The sequence below is a fragment of the Montipora capricornis genome, chromosome 5, assembly GCF_036669925.1.
Source record: "Montipora capricornis isolate CH-2021 chromosome 5, ASM3666992v2, whole genome shotgun sequence".
Taxonomy (NCBI): domain Eukaryota; kingdom Metazoa; phylum Cnidaria; class Anthozoa; order Scleractinia; family Acroporidae; genus Montipora; species Montipora capricornis.
The window spans coordinates 23,095,566-23,115,565 of NC_090887.1; the positions used below are offsets into that span (position 1 = coordinate 23,095,566).

At 40.0% G+C, this 20,000-nt stretch overlaps 1 protein-coding gene across 1 annotated transcript; it reads right to left on the reverse strand.

The window, feature by feature from the left end:
* Nucleotides 1-7,224: 7,224 nt before the first annotated feature.
* Nucleotides 7,225-13,885, reverse strand: LOC138048522 (tetratricopeptide repeat protein 28-like). The gene is made up of 3 exons (XM_068894704.1): nucleotides 11,543-13,885; nucleotides 8,500-11,485; nucleotides 7,225-7,613 (listed from the first exon to the last, which is right to left on the reverse strand). Exons 1-3 carry the CDS (start codon nucleotides 13,883-13,885, stop codon nucleotides 7,594-7,596), a joined length of 5,349 nt encoding a protein of 1,782 aa, XP_068750805.1. The 3' UTR covers nucleotides 7,225-7,593.
* Nucleotides 13,886-20,000: the final 6,115 nt, after the last annotated feature.

Genomic DNA, 20,000 nt, shown 5'->3' on the forward strand with positions numbered 1-20,000 from the left:
GGTGGTTCATACGAAACTGTTGAACCCATCAACCTGACAGCCGCCGTAATGCCTCACAGGTGGCCTTAACTCGCCCATAGGTGTTTAGGGGTAACTCAGGATGCCTACAGGCGGCTATACTTGAAGTTGTGCATTTTGGAAAGATATACACAGATGGCTATGCATATTGTCACGTATAATTCCCTATTCGGGGGACTGGAGGCTACTCAGTCCACATAACAGATAACCTATCTACCCACAGGTGGTTTTTTATACCTTCTTTATTGGTACCGCGCCGTTAGATCAGCCTGTTTGCCATTTATCATTCATTGCCAATTCTCCTTTTTGTTCACAGACTTAAAGAAAACAGCTCTTCATTCTAAAGCTGATGGGACTGTTGTGAACTATACCTATAATTTAAGACGTTGGGTGGAATTTGCTGGGCTTGAATGTGTTTCCAGCCTCCGTTATAGACGTTTCACTGTTCATAGCACATTTGTCTGCCACTTGTAAATCTTCCTCAGTTATTCAATCTAGTTATTGTGCCCTTAAATGGGTACACGACCTCGCAAGTGTACCAAATCCAATGGGAAATACGTTCCTCAAAAGCTTAATCGAAGGGGCAAAAAGGGAACATGCAAAACCAGTCTCCAAAAAAGCACCCGTTTCCATTGATGCCCTTGAGAAATGCTGTTTGGCACATCAAAGCTTGTACGTAGAGACATTTCCATGGCACTGTTACTGTTTCTCAGGTACAGCGAGATCGCCCAACTAAAAATTCGGGACGTGGCCATTTTTGATTCCCATTTAAGTCTAACAATTCGTAAAAGCAAGACTGATCAGTACAGAAAAGGTGCTTTTTTGGTCGTCATAGACAGGTCTAACAAGGTCACGTGTCCAGTACATAACCTAGAAAGGTACATGAGGGTAGCTTCTATCAATTTGGACCATAGTACCCATTATCTATTTAGACCTCTAGTACATGCCCAGACAGGGGGTGAGCTTATCACTCAGAACAAACCCCTCAGCTACTCTAGGGCTCGGGAAAGAATAATTGGTAGGTTACAAGAATTTATGAATGGCGCAGATATCTCGCTGCATTCATTTCGCTCGGGTGGTGCCACCAAGGCAGCCAATGCCAGAGTTCCCGATCGACACTGGAAGCGACATGGTAGATGGAAATCTGAATCGGCTAAAGACGGCTACGCCAAAGATTTGCTCGAGAGTCGTCTCTTAGTTTCCAGGGCATTAGTAACAGTTTACAGATAAATAAAGTTAAATGCCTAACTTTATCTTCATTCTAATCGGGTGCAGCGGCCAGCTCCCTAGTTTTCATGTACATTGATTGGTCCAGTGTCGTTTATTTCGGGTGGGGTATAGGGAAAATTTCCTGCGGTTCGCAGATTAGCAGAAAATTATTGTCTTCACGGTTCACTAAACAAATGACAGTTACCATGATAACGAGGCTAGCTCGTCGACAGTTAGGAGCACATGGTTTTGACAGTTTCATTCTAGTCTAGCACTGCTCCCGCACAGTCAAATTTCCTTTAGTCTCATTACGTACGTTATCTAACGGTTTCCGTTACTTCCGTTGTCGTTGGTATTTTGTTCACAATTTTATGTTGTCAAGTAGTTACCAATCTTACTCCCTCGAGGTTGTAATAGAGTCTGGATCTGCTTTCCGGAGGGACCAGGTTTCCCCTCAGGGGTTTTTCCTGGCGCGCGGCAGACTCATTTCCGTATGTTTCTAGCTTCGTGTGTACTTTCCGTATTCCAATAAAGAGGGTCAGACGTGCAGCGCTAATCGGGTGCAGCGGACAGCTCCCTAGTTAACATGAACATAGATTGGTCGTGTCGTTTATTTCGGGTGGGGTATAGGGGAACTAAGCATAATTAGCGCTTGTTTCAGTGTTGTTTTGTCAAGCGCTTAAATGCTTTCTCGACGTGTAGGTCACGAAAGTTGATCTCATCGGAGCCTGCGTACGCAGGCTAATCTGATCGAGTCCACTTTGTGTAGCTTAGTGCTCGAGAAAAGTTGAAATTACCTTTTTTGAGAATGAATAGCAGTTATTACCAACAAAAAAAGTGAAAAAATAACAGCTACTGTGACCCCATCTCACTCGTTGCTGTCATTAAGCTTTAACTTAGCTTTTACTGTGATATGCGAGATTTTTTGCACTTTTTACTCCACGTGAATTTAAGAATGTTTTGCTTAAACTAATGTATTGTAGGATAACAAAACAGGGAGGGACCGTAAAATTGCTATGTGTAAGAAAAAAGCTAAGAAGAATACAAACGATTCGTGCTTTCTAAGGCTCCAAGAAATTACGAACGCCATGATAATCATGATAAGCTTAAGCTAAATTTTAAGGGGAAAATTTCATTGAACTTATTTGTTTTCCCAAGGAGTAGCAAGTTTGAGGCTCAACATTAGACCCAAGTTGGAGTTCAAGTATAGAATTAAAGACGAATAGCCGATATTACTTTACTGGGAGTCGTGAGTCAGTGTTTAGTACGCAAAATTTTCAGGAAAAGTGAAAAAAGTCCGTTTCCTCAGCGGTCCGCCTGTTGTCAGAGATTTTATTTTGCACCAACTTGAACATATATTTCACCAAACAATTTTTTCAAATATTTCTATGAGCCTATAAAAATTGAATCCATTGCCATTAAATATTAGCCTTTAAAGACAGATTGTGTGAGTGCCGTTGTTATGCATCCATTTTCACAGATCAGTCGGTTGAAGAGCAGAGTAATTGATTTAATTGATAAATAAGTACACAATTGATTTAATTGATAAATAAGGACACCAAGCACAAGTTAACGATAATAAGATGCCAAAGCCAGAGGCTTATACGGCGTAGGTCACAGAGTTACAATGTGCTGCTAAGTAACAATGAGAATAAAAATTAATAAGTACAAAATTTACAGAGAAAAGGAAAACTATTACAACATAAAAAGAATTATTACTGCACATAAAGCAAAATAAACATAACAATAATGATAGTGTGCAAAAAGTGGTAGAAAAAAGAATTTGCGTTCAACTTAGTTTAAACTTATAATGATTGAAAATAATCTCTCAGTTTATGTTTGTAACTAGAAAGAGTAAGTGAATTACGAAGTGAGAGAGAAATGTCATTCCAAATTTGAGGACCCTGTACCCGACGAGAAAAAGAATATTTGTGAGTATGAAGATGTAAGTTGTCTTTTTGCCCGGTGACTGGGGTATTGATGACAATCAGAGTTAAGAACGAAAAGAGATGAAAGAGGAGAGGGTAAGAGCTGCTGCATATGAAGGAAAACAAAGCAAGAAACTTGATACTTATAAATATTAAATATGTTGAGTATTTTGAATTTGTTAAAGAGTGGGAAAGTGAAGCTTCTGTAGCCTGTCAAATAACGGTTTACCACAATTACCCCAGACAGGATTGCAATAGGTGAAATGATTTTGAACTAGTGCATTGTATATATAATGAAGAGTAGGTGGAGGGACAAACGGTCTAACTCTTTTTAATATGAATAAAACGCAAACAGCGGTTACAAACATTTTAAGGATGGCCTTAGATCACGGATCAACAGAGACTCTTTAATTTTACAATGCCTGTCTGATCGACCAGTTGCTAATGTTTCAAAATGATCCCACTTAATTCTATGGTTGGTTAAGAACACATGATCAGCAATTGCAGATTCGTGACAATAGACAATAAATGAAAACGTTGGCAGTGAGAAACTTTATCTCTATTACTAGCATATTCTTGTCGTTTTATGTCAATCATTTTTTATTTCCCAGTCCGTACAGTTGTATTTTGAATTTAGATTTATCTGTAACTGTAGAATAATAATCACTTCTGATGATGTATGTTGTAACATAGAAACGTTAAATTTATAAACGTTACGCAGTTCAAGCAAATGTTTGTGACAGCTGTTTGCGTTTTATTCCTATTGAAACTAAAATGGCCCAAGTCAAAGAATTTTTATGAGGCTAATTCTTTTTATTTTTCCTATCCCGAAAGGACCTTTTTAGATAATTTATCAATGTGTGTTTGCCACCGTAGATTTTCATCAATAAATATTCCAAGCGATTTAACAGAGGAAACATGTTCAATCGCAACATTGTCACTCGAAAGCTTAAGTGGGTTTGACAAAGTAGTCAATTTTTGTCTGGAGCCAATTAGCATAAATTCAGTTTCAGCACTGTTCAAAGTAAGCTTATTAGAAGTAAGCCATTTGCTTAAGTTATCTAAGTCGTGATTCAGATTTAACTGTATTGAATTCACATCAACGCCAGCATAGGTGATGTCGGTGTCATCAGCATACATCCTAGGCTGGCACGATGTTAGGCAGTTTGGCAAGTCATTACTATAAATAAGAAACAAGAGGGGGCCAAGGATTGTTCCTTACGGTACCCCACATTTAAGTGAATAGATTTCAGAGAGAGAACCATTAACGAGACATCGTTGTGTACGATTAGTTTAAAAAGACTTAAACCAATCAAGAGGTGTTCCTTGTATTCCATAAAAGCTCATTTTGAATAAAAGGATGTCATGGTCAACGGTGTCGAATGCCTTTTTTAAATCGAGGAAAACCACAGCATTAACATTACCGCGATTAATATTAAAGGCCCAGTTATCCGCAGCTTTTACCTGAATGATTTTGAGATCCATTTACCATGTCGTCTTGCTGCAAAACCGGTGCTTCTTTTATAAAGCAAACTAGAACGCCCCGGGTCTGATCCTGAGTCGTTGGGAAAAGCAGGTCTTAGCTTCTTATTCCTGAAACATGTTGAGTTTCATTTGCTATGTTTTCTCGCAAAAGTAACAAACGCTTTCAATCAAGCAAGAGACAACCTCCTTTTTATGCAATTACATAAGTTAATGCCACAGCGTGGCTTCTATTTGCTTGGAAATAATTTCCTGATGGAAGGATGTGATGTCGACGAAATGACTCGACATATCTAACACCTGTCGACTTCTAACGGGGTCGGGCAAGAGAGTTTCGTAACCTGGATAATCATGTGAAAGCCGAACGGTTTTTCTTGGGACTCGTTTGCTTGTACAGTAATGTGGTTTTGAAATTAAATATTTCTGAAGTTTAATTTCAATTCTAATTACAAATGTGAATAGTGCCAATTTGACTACACCGCACTACTCAAATAGAAGAGCTCTAACAACCACTCGCCCTGTCCATTTCAGTGTCGATTTTCAAAAGCACATCCAAGAAGACCAGAAAAAATACACTGTAAAAAGTCGATAAATTTAATATCAGTTACAAGAGCCTTTGTTATTTTTACCCCACTGGGAATACAAAATTTAAATAAGAAAAGAAAAACAAACTGAATTCTGGCAGTTGTAGTCAAGTGACGCCATCGTGAAAGTTGCCTATAAAACCGTCGAAATTACATGTGCTGGTTCGAAAGACCAAATACACATTTTCGAGCCGAGTGTTCCTTTATGCCATGGCTGATGAATTCATACGACAGGATTGTGAGCAAACTTGAAGTTTCTGGGGAAAAAAAGAAATAATGAAAACAGGTAGAAAGTTTTCTAACCGGGTGTAAGACATTTTTAGCAGCAGACATTAATATTATGGTTGCCAATGTGCGCTCAAGTTGCCATTAGCGACGATTATATTGACGGACAATAAAGCGATCAACGTAGTTCTTCTCCTCGAGATTCTCTATATAAGTAAAGCACCCACCAGTCAGGATGTTCTTTTTTTCGACGACATTATAAGTTTCATATGTTTATTTTCAAGATATCTAAACTATGGATAAAGTATATCGCTTGTATTTCCGCATGATAATTCATAACCCCCCCCCCCCCCCTCCCCCGTTTGAAGAAAGGGCTTGTGCACATTGATCAGTCTATACATTGATATCGATTGTCCTCTCCTAACTAGTTTGCGTTGAAAATTTAAAGATTGTAGAAAAAAACGTAAAGAGATCAAGCAACATTTTTATTTTCTACAGCAGCTTTTAACGTTCTGGAAGTTTCCTAAGAAATCGCACAATGAAGTCCAGACGTTTGCCTAAGGAAAGTGTTTGCAGTCTTTAACTTTAAATGCACACAAACAAGGCAACTTTTCTAGAAGTTCTAGCCCTAAGAAATCGCCCATTTCATTGAAATGACAAGATACCTGAAAATCGACATCTAAAACTTTACAGTGAGAAACTTTCCATTTGTTTGGTTCTAGTCCCTGGCAAGAGTCCATCACCCAACAGTAAGATTTACCCAAAATTGGCCTGGTCCCCATCAGCATCAGAACGTTGTGCTGGAAAAATAAACAATAGACCAAATTGGTTAAAACTCAATGTTGTACGCAATTCAAACTCTTTGGGAATAAAACGTTTTGTTCCAGGTATTTCCATATCATTTAAATGAGAATGCTACATCATAATGCAAATGCAATACATGAATTGGTACAACGTGGAGTTAGTCGATTTGGTCTATTGTTTATTTTCTCACAAAAACCTGGTTTAAAAATAGACACGCTAACGCTGATTGACACAAACCTGATATAAAATTTTTACCGTTAAGTAATGAAATCTTGGCCCTAGCAATTTTCACATACTACACATAGTTTCTACATATATCAATATGAAAAATCAGATAATTAGACATTCCTACTTTCCCAGGTTGTTTTTTTAGCTTACAGACATTTGCCTCTCAAAACGATTGATTTGCAGGAAAATAAACAATGGACCAAATCGGTTAACTCAATGTGGTACCCAATTCGTACCCTTTGGGAATAAAACGTTTTGTTCCAGGTATTTCCATACCATTTAATGACAATGCTACATCATAATGCCAATACAATACACGGAGAATCTTAACCCCGGGAAATTTGAATCGGGTACATCATTGAGTTAGTCGATTTGGTTTATTGTTTATTTTTCCACAAAACCTGGTTTACACGGAGACACTTTTCTGATGCTGACTGACGCAAACCTGATATACAAGATTCTTACTCTTGGGTAACGGAATCTTGGCCCTAGCAATTTTCACATACTACACATACTTTCTGCGTATATCAATATGAAAACTTTCGTAATTTCTAGACATTCCCACTTTCCTGGGTTGTTTTTTTTAGGTTACAGATATTTGCCTCCGAAAACGATTGATTTGATTCTTTAGCTCCGGCTAACTTTACAGAAACGCAGAAAATACACTGATTTTAAAAGGAAAGCTAAAGACTGGGTACACTTGTCACTAAAAAGAACACCCGAGAAACACACCGCAAAACCTTGGAGTTATTTTGAAGTCTTTACTGGCCAAAAGAACATGATGGCTACATCCTCAGTTATGGAAGCAAACCGTTTTGCCAAGTCCATAATTTCTATAAATTGGTTAACTAATACTGGTACAGATGCTTACAAAACAAGGCACAAATGTAAAGACTGACATTATCTTAATACCAATGAAGTCTCATGGTACATGTAAAATAAGTTTTAATTTTCAAACGCATTTTAACAGTACTTTACGTATCTTTAGTCTCCCATGATAACCTTAGTCTGACCCCTGCTAAGGCCTAGGTATGAATGACTAAATTGTTTCAAAAACTCGTATAATAGACGAAAGGGAAATGACATAAAGACGTATCAGAGTCCAAGTAGTTTGCTCACGTTTTGGACCTCGTTTCTGAAAAAAAAACAACAACAATAAAAAACGAAACAAATATTCGGTTAAATGGCAATAGGCCATTTCGGAAGAGACCATAATACTCTTTATTTGTCCCCCCAAATTTTGCATAAGCATTGTTTTTGTTTTCTCTTGGGACCATTGTAAGTCCCAAGAGAAACTGGAAACAATGCTTGTGCAAAATTTGGGGAACAAACAAAATGAAAAGTATTATGGTATTTTCCGAAGTGGCCACTATGAGGAAGCTCGTTCTCAGTGCTAGGTAAATGATGTAACAATTATCGTCTCAATCCATGAAACTGTTTGCACTTAATTAATAGCAACAATTACTATTCAGTGTCACTTTGATATGTAGACTGTAAAACCTCAATAGCTAGCTTAACTTTACATACGTAACTGGCAATCAGTGATTTTCACTGACTGGCTCAAACAGCTACATCAAGTAGCAAAATTGTTAAAACACCTTTTGTAGCTTCCAATATCGGCCGTTCCTAAAATTTCAACCTTTCCCACTTCGCCTCCCCTCTTCCCATTTAAACGCTGTCTGTTTAAGCTTTCAACGTTTTTTTAATAAGGGGGCGGGGGGGGGGCGGCGGCAGTGTGGGAGATAACAGGTAAATTAATAATGGCCGAAAAAGGTGAAGGGTCTCCACTAATTTTGCAACTTGTTGTAGCTATGTCCAGGAAGGCCGAAGTAGCCGACCCGGTGAATGCAGACAATATTTATTTCAGGTAATGACCAAAGCAGTGCGAGTAAAAGTAACTACATTGGCAACCTGTTTTGAAATCATTTCTCTCTGAAGAAGGTACCTACTCTTTTCGACAACTTGCTGATTTACAAAGTACAGCGATGCAGTAATTAAAGTTATATTTAAGTAGCACTTACCATTCTTTTCGTGTTTGTGTTCCCCAAATTGAAAGGTGACGTCATCCCCAATTAGCACAAATGGCGCCCAGTATTTTATGGCGGAATAATCCTTTGTCTTCCGAAGAGATTTCATAGCATGGTGAAGAGCCATGCTTGCCCTTTTTCCTTCTGCTAGGTGTTGGTAGAGAATTTTCATGAACAGGAAGGTCGCCTCGTCATCAATTGCCCAGAGTGCCACCAGAACAGACCGGGCACCAGCACACAGGAAAGCCCTGGCTATTCCCACAACACCCTCAGATTTTAACTCTCCCTGACCACTGTGACAGCAACTCAGCACAACCAGTCTTGCCTGAATACGAACTGCATAAACATCGCTCAATGTTAGCATGTAATCTTCCTCCTCGGGGATCTGGGCTGCGCGTTTGGGATTTGGGGCCAAAGCAATTTCTCCAAATTGGCCATTTCCATGAGCAGCAATGTGGATTAACGCAACTGACGTCATTCTTTTCAACACCTCAGCTTTCGTTGCATTTCTACCGGTGAGAGGCAAAGTCTGCAGACGTTCTCCAATCATCTCCACCTCAATTTTCGCGTTCGGCAGCTGTCCATACATGGGTTCACCGGTGCCGTAAGTGACTTCCTCCAAGCACGGATTGCCCACAAGCAGCGCTTCATTTTTACTTTGGAAGTCATCAGGTGCACTAGTGATCACTTTTAAAGTGGTCAACGAGGGAATTACACGGATCCTGACAGAGTCACTCAATGCAGAAAAAGGAGCCAGGCAAAAGGGTCCATCAGGAACAAAGACTACGTCATCACCCTCGAGCAAGTCTGCAATAGGACTGACTAAGATATCATACAAGGGCTGCAAAGAGTTCACAGAGAAGCTCAAGGACTGAACGGTCTCCTCAACAGCTTCCCTACTGCATGAGAAGTTGCTGCGTTGCTTGTCAAGCAAACGATTCTCACATCGTGCAACGGTCCCCGCACTGATCTGTTTTAAAGTACTTTTCATCAGTAAGTCAGCACTTCCATTTTCGATTTCCTTTTGTCTAAAATTTATCCCGCTATCTTCCCTTAGCAACCAGAAGCTGATCATGTTCCCGTTAAGTGCTGTGAAAACAGTTTGTGAAGTTAGATCTTTCATTGCAAATGAGAGAGTTTCTTTCATTGTAACTGCCGAAGAAGGTTTCTCATCAACGCCGTATTGCATCTTCAAAATGTCTGTTAAAGCCTGCGCTCGTCCTTGTTCAGCAGCACACAAAGATTCATCAACCTCTCCATTCTTCAAGAGTGCTGTCCACAGAGCAGTGTACGAAAACTGATTTGTGTCACGAAAGCTTATTTTCCATGCATCCTCGGACTGAAGAAGGCGCCTTGTTTCATCATAATAATTGATGCTTAGCCGATAGTAATTAAGAGCTTTGCTCAAAGAGTCTGAAACTTCATGAACACGACCGAGCTGATAACTGGCCATTCCCAGCAGTATTGGGTCCTCTGTTTCCTTAAAGATGCTAATGCTAAGTTCGCTAAAGAGAAGCGCATTTTGAAGCTCACCGGTATTGTAATAATCATTGGCAAGATTACCATAGGCTCTTCCTTCCCCAGACCTGTCCCCTACTTCTTTTGCGATACTAAGATCTTGATTGTGGTACTCCATGGCTTGCTTAAAGTTGCCCAGACTGCAATAAGCGTTGCCAAGATTGCCATAGGCTCTTCCTTCCCCGGTCCTGTCCACTATTTCTTTTGCAATACTAAGATGTTGTTTGTGGTACTCTATGGCTTGCTTAAAATTTCCCATACTGTTATAAGAACAGCCAAGATTGCCATAGGCTCTTCCTTCTCCGGCCCTGTCCCCTAGTTCTTTCAAAATAGTAAGAGATTGCTTTTGGTGGTCTATGCCCTGCTTAAAACTTCCCAGACTGCAATAAGCGTTGCCAAGATTGCCATAGGCTCTTCCTTCCCCGGTCCTGTCCACTATTTCTTTTGCGATACTAAGATGTTGTTTGTGGTACTCTATGGCTTGCTTAAAATTGCCCAGTCTATAATAAGTATTGCCAAGATTGCAATAGGCTCTTGCTTCCCCGGCCCTGTCTCCTAATTCTTTTGAAATACTAAGATCTTTATTATTGTACTCTATAGCTTGCTTAAAACTTCCCAAACTGCAATAAGCGTTGCCAAGATTGCCATAAGCTTTTCCTTCTTCGGCCCTGTTCCCTACTTCTTTTGAAATACTAAGATGTTGATTGTGGTACTCTATGGCTTGCTTAAAATTGCCCAGACTGCAATAAGCGTTGCCGAGATTGCAATAGGCTGTTCCTTCTCCGTCTCTGTTCCCTACCTCTTTTGCAATACTAAGATGTTGACTGTGGTACTCTATGGCTTCCTTAAAATTGCCCAGACCGCAATTAGCGTCGCCGAGACTGCCATAGGCTTTTCCTTCTCCGGCCCTGTCCCCTACTTCTTTTGCAATACTAAGATGTTGATTGAGGTACTCTATGGCTTGCTTAAAATTCCCCAGACTGTAATAAGCATTGCCGAGATTGCCATAGGCTCTTCCTTCTCCAGCCCTGTCCCCTATTTCTTTCGAAATACTAAGATCTTGATTGTGGTACCCTATGGCTTGCTTAAAATTGCCCAGACTGTAATAAGCATTGCCGAGATTGCAACAGGCTGCTCCTTCCCCAGCCCTGTTCCCTACTTCTTTTGCAATACTAAGATGTTGTTTGTGGTACTCTATGGCTTGCTTAAAATCGCCCATTTTGTAATAAGCAATGCCGAGATTGCAATAGGCTCCTTCTTCCTCGACCCTGTTCCCTATTTCTTTTGCGATACTAAGATCTTGATTGTGGTACTCCATGGCTTGCTTAAAATTGCCCAGACTGGAATAAGCGTTACCGAGATTGCAACAGGCTGCTCCCTCTCCGGCCCTGTCCCCTAATTCTCTCACAATTTTATGACCTTGATTGTGGTACTCTATAGCTTGCTTAAAATTGCCCAGTTTCTGATATGCATTGCCGAGATTGCCATAGGCTCTTCATTCTCCAGCACTGTCCATTACTTCTTTTGCAATACTAAGATCTTGTTTGTGGTACTCTATGGCTTGCTTAAAATTGCCCAGACTGTGATAAGCATTACCAAGATTGCCATAGGCTTTTCCTTCTCCGGCCTTGTCCCCTATTTCTCTCGAAATAGTAAGTTTTTGATTATGGTACTCAATGGCTTGCTTAAAATTGCCCATCCTGTAATAAGCATTACCAAGATTGCAATAGGCTCTTTCTTCTCCAGCCCTGTCCACTACTTCTTTTGCAATACTAAGATCTTGAGTGTAGTACTCTATAGCTTGCTTAAAATTGCCCAGACTGCAATAAGCATTGCCGAGATTGCAACAGGCTTTTCCTTCCCCAGCCATGTCCCCTACTTCTTTCACAATACTATGACCTTGATTGTGGTACTCTATAGCTTGGTTAAAATTGCCCAGACTGCAATAAGCGTTCCCGAGATTGCAGCAGGCTCTTACTTCGCCAGCCCTGTCTACCACTTCTTTTGCAATGCTAAGATCTTGATTGTGGTACTCTATGGCTTGGTTAAACTTGCCCAGACTGTAATAAGCGTTACCCAGATTGCCATAGGCTTTTCCTTCTCTGGCCCTGTCCCCTACTTTTTTTGCAATACTAAGATGTCGATTGTGGTACTCTATGGCTTGCTTAAAATTGCCCAGTCCCTGAAATGCGTTGCCAAGATTGCCATAGCCTCTCCCTTCTCCGGCCCTGTCCCCTACTTCTTTTACAATTCTAAGATCTTGAGTGTAGTACTCTATAGCTTGCTTAAAATTGCCCAGACTGCAATAAGCATTGCCGAGATTGCAACAGGCTTTTCCTTCCCCAGCCATGTCCCCTACTTCTTTTGCAATACTAAGATGTTGATTGAGGTACTCTATGGCTTGCTTAAAATTGCCCAGACTGTAATATGCGTTGCCAAGATTCCCATAGGCTTTTTCTTCTGCGGCCTTGTCCCCTACTTCTTTTGCAATACTAAGATGTTGCTTATGGTACTCTAAGGCTTGCGTAAAATTGCCCAGACTGCAATAAGCATTGCCGAGATTGCAACAGGCTGCTCCCTCTCCGGCCCTGTCCCCTAATTCTCTCACAATTTTATGACCTTGATTGTGGTACTCTATAGCTTGCTTAAAATTGCCCAGACCGCAATAAGCATTCCCAAGATTGCAGTAGGCTCTTCCTTCGCCAAGCCTGTCCACTACTTCTTTTGCAATACTAAATTCTTGTTTGTGGTACTCTATGGCTTGCTTAAAATTGCCCAGACTGCAATAAGCGTTGCCAAGATTGCCATAAGCTTTTCCTTCTTCGGCCGCGTCCCCTATTTCTCTCGAAATACTAAGATCTTGATTGTGGTACTCTATGGCTTGCTTAAAATTGCCCAGACTGCAATAATCGTTGCCGAGATTGCCATAGGCTCTTCCTTCTCCAGCCCTGTCCAGTACTTCTTTTGCAATACTAAGACATTGATTGTGGCACTCTACCGCTTGCTTAAAATTGCCCATCCTGTAATAAGCATTGCCGAGATTGCAACAGGCTTTTCCTTCCCCAGCCATGTCCCCTACTTCTTTCACAATACTATGACCTTGATTGTGATACTCTATGGCTTGATTAAAATTGCCCAGACTGCAATAAGCGTTCCCAAGATTGCCATAGGCTTTTCCTTCTCCGGCCCTGTCGCCTACTTCTTGTGCAATACTAAGATGATGATTGTAGTAATCCATGGCTTGCTTAAAATTTCCCAGACTGTCATAAGTGCAGCCGAGATTGCCATAGGCTTTTCCTTCTCCAGCCCTGTCCCCTACTTCTTTTGCAATGCTAAGATGTTGATTGTGGTACTCCATGGCTTGCTTAAAATTGCCCAGTCCCTGAAATGCGTTGCCGAGATTGCAGTAGGCTCTTCCTTCTCCGGCTCTGTCCCCTACTTCTTTTGCAATACTAAGATCTCGATTGTGGTACTCTATGGCTTGCTTAAAATTGCCCAGACTGTTATAAGCGCAGCCGAGATTGCCATAGGCTTTTCCTTCTCCTGCCCTGTCCCCTACTTCTTTTGCAATACTAAGATCTTGATTGTGGTACTCTATGGCTTGCTTAAAATTGCCCAGACTGTGATTAGCATCGCCAAGATTGCCATAGGCTTTTCCTTCTCCGGTCCGGAAACCTATTTCCTTAAAAATGGTTAATGCTTCTGTGTAATTTTTTATGGCCTGTTTAAAGTCAGCTACACCATGATAGTACCTTCCCAGACTGAAACAAGCCAAATCCTCCCCTCGTCTGTTTCCCTCTTTTCTTGCAATGCTAACCTCTTGCATGTTCCACTCTACATCGCTCAACTTTCTATCCACCATACTTGATAATCAGAAGCGGGAAGGTTTTTGCAGAAAGGGAGCACCTAGAGGACAAATGAAAAAAAAACACAGGAAGTTCAATGCTCTGGCTACAAATGTAAAAAGAAGAGCAAGATTGATTGAACAGTGAAGGAATAATTATCTTAAGCCATTGTTTCGAAAGAGACTGCCTTTCTTCATCAGGGTTTCATCAAGGAATGATTTCGGTTTACAGAGACGTTACAGAATAAATAGGAATTTTAAAACTCTTTTTCTTCAAGTTGGCCTCAAACGGGTTCCCAAGGAAACCGGGTTTTGGTAGGATTTGTTGAATGCCGCGATTTTCACCGATCGTTGTGAAATTTGGTGTGTTTACTGGGGAGATAATGCCCCAGTTTCCCTAAAAAACTCGGCTTTGTAGCTTTCATTACGCCTACACAACGGGCATTCTACTTCTGGCAATTTGTGGCCCTCCGGTAGTCATGTGAAGGCGAAATTTCCAACCGATCGTGGAGCGGTTTTACTAAAGTGTTTTAGCCCCAAAATTACACTACAGCTCTCGGAAAGGATAAAGAAAAGGACTTGTGGTTCATTAGATGGAATTTCAATCCTTAAAATCGCTGAAAAGGTAAGATTATTTTCGTAGCGATACAATTGCGTGTTTTCACCACATGGTCCTTTGGTCTCACAGTTTTTTTTTTTCTCTCAAAATATTCGCTTGTTTTTGCTTTCGCTCGAACTTATTTACCTTTATTACATGTCCAGTGAATAGTTTTATCATCTGGGATGAATTTTCCGTCAAAAAATCGGTTATTTGTGTGGTTTTTGGCAAACAGAGGTTAATTATTCGTAATGCGATGGCTTCCGTTGCCGATAGCAACGCATCGCAAATTTGACACTTTTATCGCATTATCACATTATGCATTGATCGCTAATCCGATTACTCCAAAAAATCGAAAAATATTCGTGCCTCATCAGTTTTCGATCAAATTTTGCTCCAAGAAAGCTCATAAAATGAGAAACATTTTTGGTGGCCATTAAAAATTCGTAATTGACGTTGAAATGGCCAAATTTGTGTGGAAAACTGATTTTAGACCATTTTAATGTTATTTTTTGTTAACTTTTTTTTTCAACTTTCTTCTTTATAAAATGTTGTAGTTCTATGTAAAGTATGCAAAGCTTATTTTCGTAGCTTTAAAATGATGTATTTCTTTCCCCCTAACTGAAAATACTTTTTGAGAAAAAAAAAACATGTTTTAGTGATGGCTGACTTCGCACGGCCATTTTTGGAAAATACCGTATCGAAAAAGAGTATAATGATAAAACTTGGCTTGAGTATTTAACGGACTAAGAACGTTTGATACAATAATAATCGAGGAACAGTAAAAATAGAAATTAAATTATGTAATGGATAAAACTGTATGGGGAAAGGATGGCATCACATTTCGTCTTTCTTATTGCGCTCGAGGAGAACGCATTCTGATCGTGTCAGTTCCGGGGCAGGTCCCTCTGGTATCGATCGTGATGCCATACGATTTCAGCATCTTGTTCTGGCACAAAAACCTCGATTTCATGTAACAGTGTTGCGGCTTTCCCAAGGGAAGTGAAGCCCTGTTGGACCGGATTAATACCTGGATTAGTGACCGTCCGGTAATACCAGTGTCTCATCAATGACAAAACAGGAATCGAACGTACATCACTGATTCTTGATTACTGCTAGTCTAAAGCTAAAGGTTCTGTCATACGTTTCCCTAGCATAAAATGCTGCTTTATTCATAAAGGAGAAGAGGCCATGCTTGAACACACAATCAGACTCCATACGCGCAAAACTATTTATTTAAATTTGTCACTATTTACATTCACACTTTTACGTTTTATCACCTCGCATGGTATATATTAAGTTATTAAGTTATCAAATTTTATTTTCTTTTCATTTGAAAATGATGACATGGAGTCATCGAAACGTTGTGTAAAGTTTCTTTCGCTCTTTTTTATCATTAGATGACCTGACTTAGCCAAAGAAATTCAATCGGCTTTTGTCAGTCATAATTTTTTTTGGATATTTGATTAATTGGTGTTTATTGATCCACTTGACTTCAAATGAACTTATTGAATTGCTAACACGTTTCCACTGAAAAAGGCACTGGCGCGGAGCACCATAGTTAAGAAAACATTGTAACCCATCGATGCGAGAAATTTTGGTTTTAGTTTTGACGTCATTAGCGACCATCCGTACGCACGTCCACCCCTCCATGTATGTCATTGTGACCAGTATCACATAACCATATTGCGGGATCAAGTCTTGAGCTAGTTTACAGTGTATATCGACCATGTTATAGTCAATTGAATCCGCTTACCAGTATCACGTGACCGTATCGCAGGCTCAAGTTTGAGCTCATCGAGATCAGAGCTTTTTTTAAAAGTTGACTGCTGACCAGGTAGTGGTTTTCAAATGGATTGAAGGCTCAAGCCAGGTCAGGACACCTAAACATGAGCGAGGCTTAATTTTTGGATTGCTTTCTGTGGTGCGACGTGGCTACACAGCCATACTACGTCAACTAAAGCTCTTAACAGTCGACACTTTTCGAGCGCTTTCTGTGGTGCGACGTGGCTACACAGCCATACTACGTCAACTAAAGCTCTTAACAGTCGACACTTTTCGTGTTCAGGTGGCAAATGGTTTGGAAAATATTTTACCCTGCTTTTTTTGGCGTTTTCAATACGGATTTGACAAGGGATATAAACTTAAAGCTTGAAAACGTAGTGTTCATTTTTGCTCTGCATTGCAATTTTTAGCATATCTTCAGTGAATTTTTCATTTTGAATGTGATAAGGTTGCATGAGACCTGGACAACCTAGGAAGAGAGAAAATACAAGAATGACAAAACACAGGGGCACCCAACGAGAATATAGTTCAAAACCACTGAAACATAGCATTGTTCAACGTATTGTAGTAATTAAACGGTAGATATAGGCATATTTTTATCCCCTAAAATGTTTCATCTGTTCGGATTTCCTAGGTGAAAGTCTAGTGGTCCGAAAATTATAGGGATCAAAACTTGGCTTTTCGAAAATTTCAGCCAGAAAAAAAGGCTCCCGAAAATTCTAGATGACGTTTTTAGGGTAAAAATCCGTTACAAATGAGCAATCATACCATGTTTTAGATGTTCGAAAATCCTAGGAGAGGCAGGCAAGCAAGAAGTTTTACAACAAATGTTCCAAAAATTCTAGATCTCAAATCGTCTTCCGAACAGATATTTTCCGAAAATTGCCGTTGGGTGCCCCTGAAAACAGTATACCAGTAATAGCTCAAACTTGGTGGAAGAAGTTACTCCACAAATTCTTTCTTGGACACTAAACCGTTTGTTATTTTTACGGATGGGTTACTTCATTGAAGTAGATTAGTACTTTTAAAAAATGGTTTAATAGTTTTCCTCGGACATTACGAGTTCTTTTTCCCGGCAATTACGAGTTATCGACGTTAAATATGGTTGGTTTACTTTACTTTTACATTGCTCGGGAATGAAACTCGAATTTTTATTATCAACTGGAACTAAATAATTAGCAATCATCTGTACTCTTTTTAATTTGGGCCATAAAGAAAAAAAACTTGATTTGTTTGTTTGTTTTTCTCTAAAATGCAAGCGAACAAGAATTTTTTTTAAGCCGTTTACCTAACTGTTTTACGATGTGCCTCGAAAGAGACAAGAAAATTTTGCTTTTATATTATAAACTCGTAATCGCAATGAGTTCTCATAAAATTAAGGAGAAATGTCACTAGATTGTGCTTTAAGAAGTTTGTCCACTGCTATTTTCATAAATATGCGAAATCTCATCTTCAAGCGCCAACGGTCAAACTGCGTTTTGGCTTTCATCAATCGAGCGAAATCAATTGAGGCATGATATAACCTACCAATGATCTTTGCTTCCCACGGTACATTGGTACATTCGAAGTCGAGGCCGATGGAAAGCTGTGGAATATGTACGAGTCCTTTTACTGAAGAACCCCTAAAACTTATCATAATGGTATTTGAGCTGTGAACTACACAAAAACTCCAATTCACTTTCCAGAGCTGGGTCGATCGATCGATCGATCTTCATGGCTATGTTCGAAAATTGATTGACGGAAGCCAAAACGCCGTTTCGCGCTTAGCGCTTGAAGGTGAGATTCCGCGCAGAATTATGAAACTCGCCGTAAAGCACGTTTTGGTAATTTGTTGGAGATCTTGTTTGAAGTTTATCCTTTCTTGGTTGCCGTATTTCAGTTGCCGGTTCTTGCTCAAAGCCAAGCTAGCGTGTTTCAATGAAGTACATCAAAATGTGAATCATCTTGTTCTCAGAGATAAAGTGGAATAAAATACATCAATAAAACTCTCTTTTGACCTTGAACTGGCAAAGTTTTCTGATAATCTGTCACATCACGAGCTAGTACGTCTGTGAGTTCTAATTTTATCGTGATTCCTATTCGCTGGCGTTTGAAAGTTGACTCTGAAATGGCTTTTTTGCTTTTGCGTTGGCTTGCTGTGTATTTCCTTGTTTTCTTTTAACACTTATGCAATGCAAGAAAAATTAATTCCTTAACTGGTAACTTCCACAGTAAATTTCACTTAAAAAATCGATATCGCACTCATCGCTTCGTGATTCATGCGATATCGGTTTTTCGCGTGAAATTTACCGTGGAATTCACCGTAAGTTAGACCCCGTCCACACTAATGCGTATTCGACAACCTCTGTTTTCAAATACCTCCGGGTCCCTGAAAACGGTTAAAAAAATCTGCGCCCACACTAGCGTTTCCGCATCGTATTCGGCCATCCACACTAGAGCTCGAGACTGGAAACGGAAATCATAAGATGCTTTTTTGTTACCAGGCTATCCTCGGACGAATTTTTTTGTCGGAATGGGCATTCTTTAATAGGGTCATCAAAACTATCAGTACGTTTTGAAGGCAAAACTTGACTATAAACAACAAGCAAAAACTTCTAAGAAAAAGGCTACAAAAAAAGGAAGAACACTTTATCTGGACAAATGACGAGTTTGAGCTGTTGTTAAGAGAGAAAAATGAATTCAAAGTGAAGAAAGCAGCCGAGGAGGTCGACTGGGAGTCTGTCCAGACTAAGTACGCCAACATTTAGAATTCCTTCAAGGAAAGTTATCCCTCAACAGCAGAAGAGCCTGCCAGGATAGACAAAAACTACCCTCATAAACTAGAGGATATCACCAAAACGATAGTCAATACGAAGTTGACAGCTATCAGGAGCAATTTCAGGCAGTAAGTTGACGCTGGTAGACGCAGTGGCTCCGGTGGAGTTGTTTTGCTCTACGGTTGAAGTTTGTGAACAGATCGAGGGTAGATCATGAGCCACTACGACGATTGTATCTGGGGTTAAATCGTGTGAGATTTCTACCGGACTCCCAGAGGAAGACGTTCCCAGCCCAAAAGATTCAGATGAACATAGTGATGTGAGTATAGAGTAGCAGGTCAATCCAAAGAGGTCAGTCTCTCCAGTAGCCACTGTTGATAATTTGGAACCGGAGGAATCCTCTTCGCCCTTGTCCACTATTGCTCCAAGTGGGCAGTCAACGAAGGAAAGAAGAAACCTTCTGAACTCCAGATTGAATAGCTGCAAGCATGAGAAGCTCAAGCGGAAACTTCCAGCTGACTCACAGCTGCTTAGCATTGCACAGGAACACTCGAAGATCACAAAGCAAATGCTTGGCAAAAGGGAAGTAATGGATAGAAAATATTGTGAAAGCATGAAAAGTCTTTCTACAAATATTGAAAAACTGACTAATTCAATTACGGAAGGGTTTTCAATGTTCAGACCGAGATGCATGCTGCACCCGCACTACCAATGCCATTCAGTAAACCCAACGTCCAAGGGCATGCAGTGTACAAGGATCAGCTAGGGCCTTCAGATGGTTCTCATCAGTATCTTAATTGTACATTTTAAATAATTTTAAGGTTGCTTTTCATTTTCATATTTGCCTAAATGTCAGTCAATTTGTTCTTTCAGTTCTTCAGATGTGTGGTTTAACTCAATGCCAAATATGACACACTGAAATGCAAATACCACTTCGTAAATCGCATATATATACACACGTTGGTCATATTTTTCAATGGTTGAACAGTTTCTG

What these genes read in the sequence shown, in the direction of transcription:
- LOC138048522 (XM_068894704.1), bottom strand. Translation starts at nt 13,885, where the DNA reads ATGGTGGATAGAAAGTTGAGCGATGTAGAGTGGAACATGCAAGAGGTT. An exon ending in ATCTTAGTATTGCAAAAGAA is followed by an intron (nt 11,486 to 11,542) that starts GTAATGGACAGT and finishes AATGCATATCAG; the next exon opens with AAACTGGGCAATTTTAAGCA. An exon ending in ACACAAACACGAAAAGAATG is followed by an intron (nt 7,614 to 8,499) that starts GTAAGTGCTACT and finishes TTTTTTTTTCAG; the next exon opens with AAACGAGGTCCAAAACGTGA.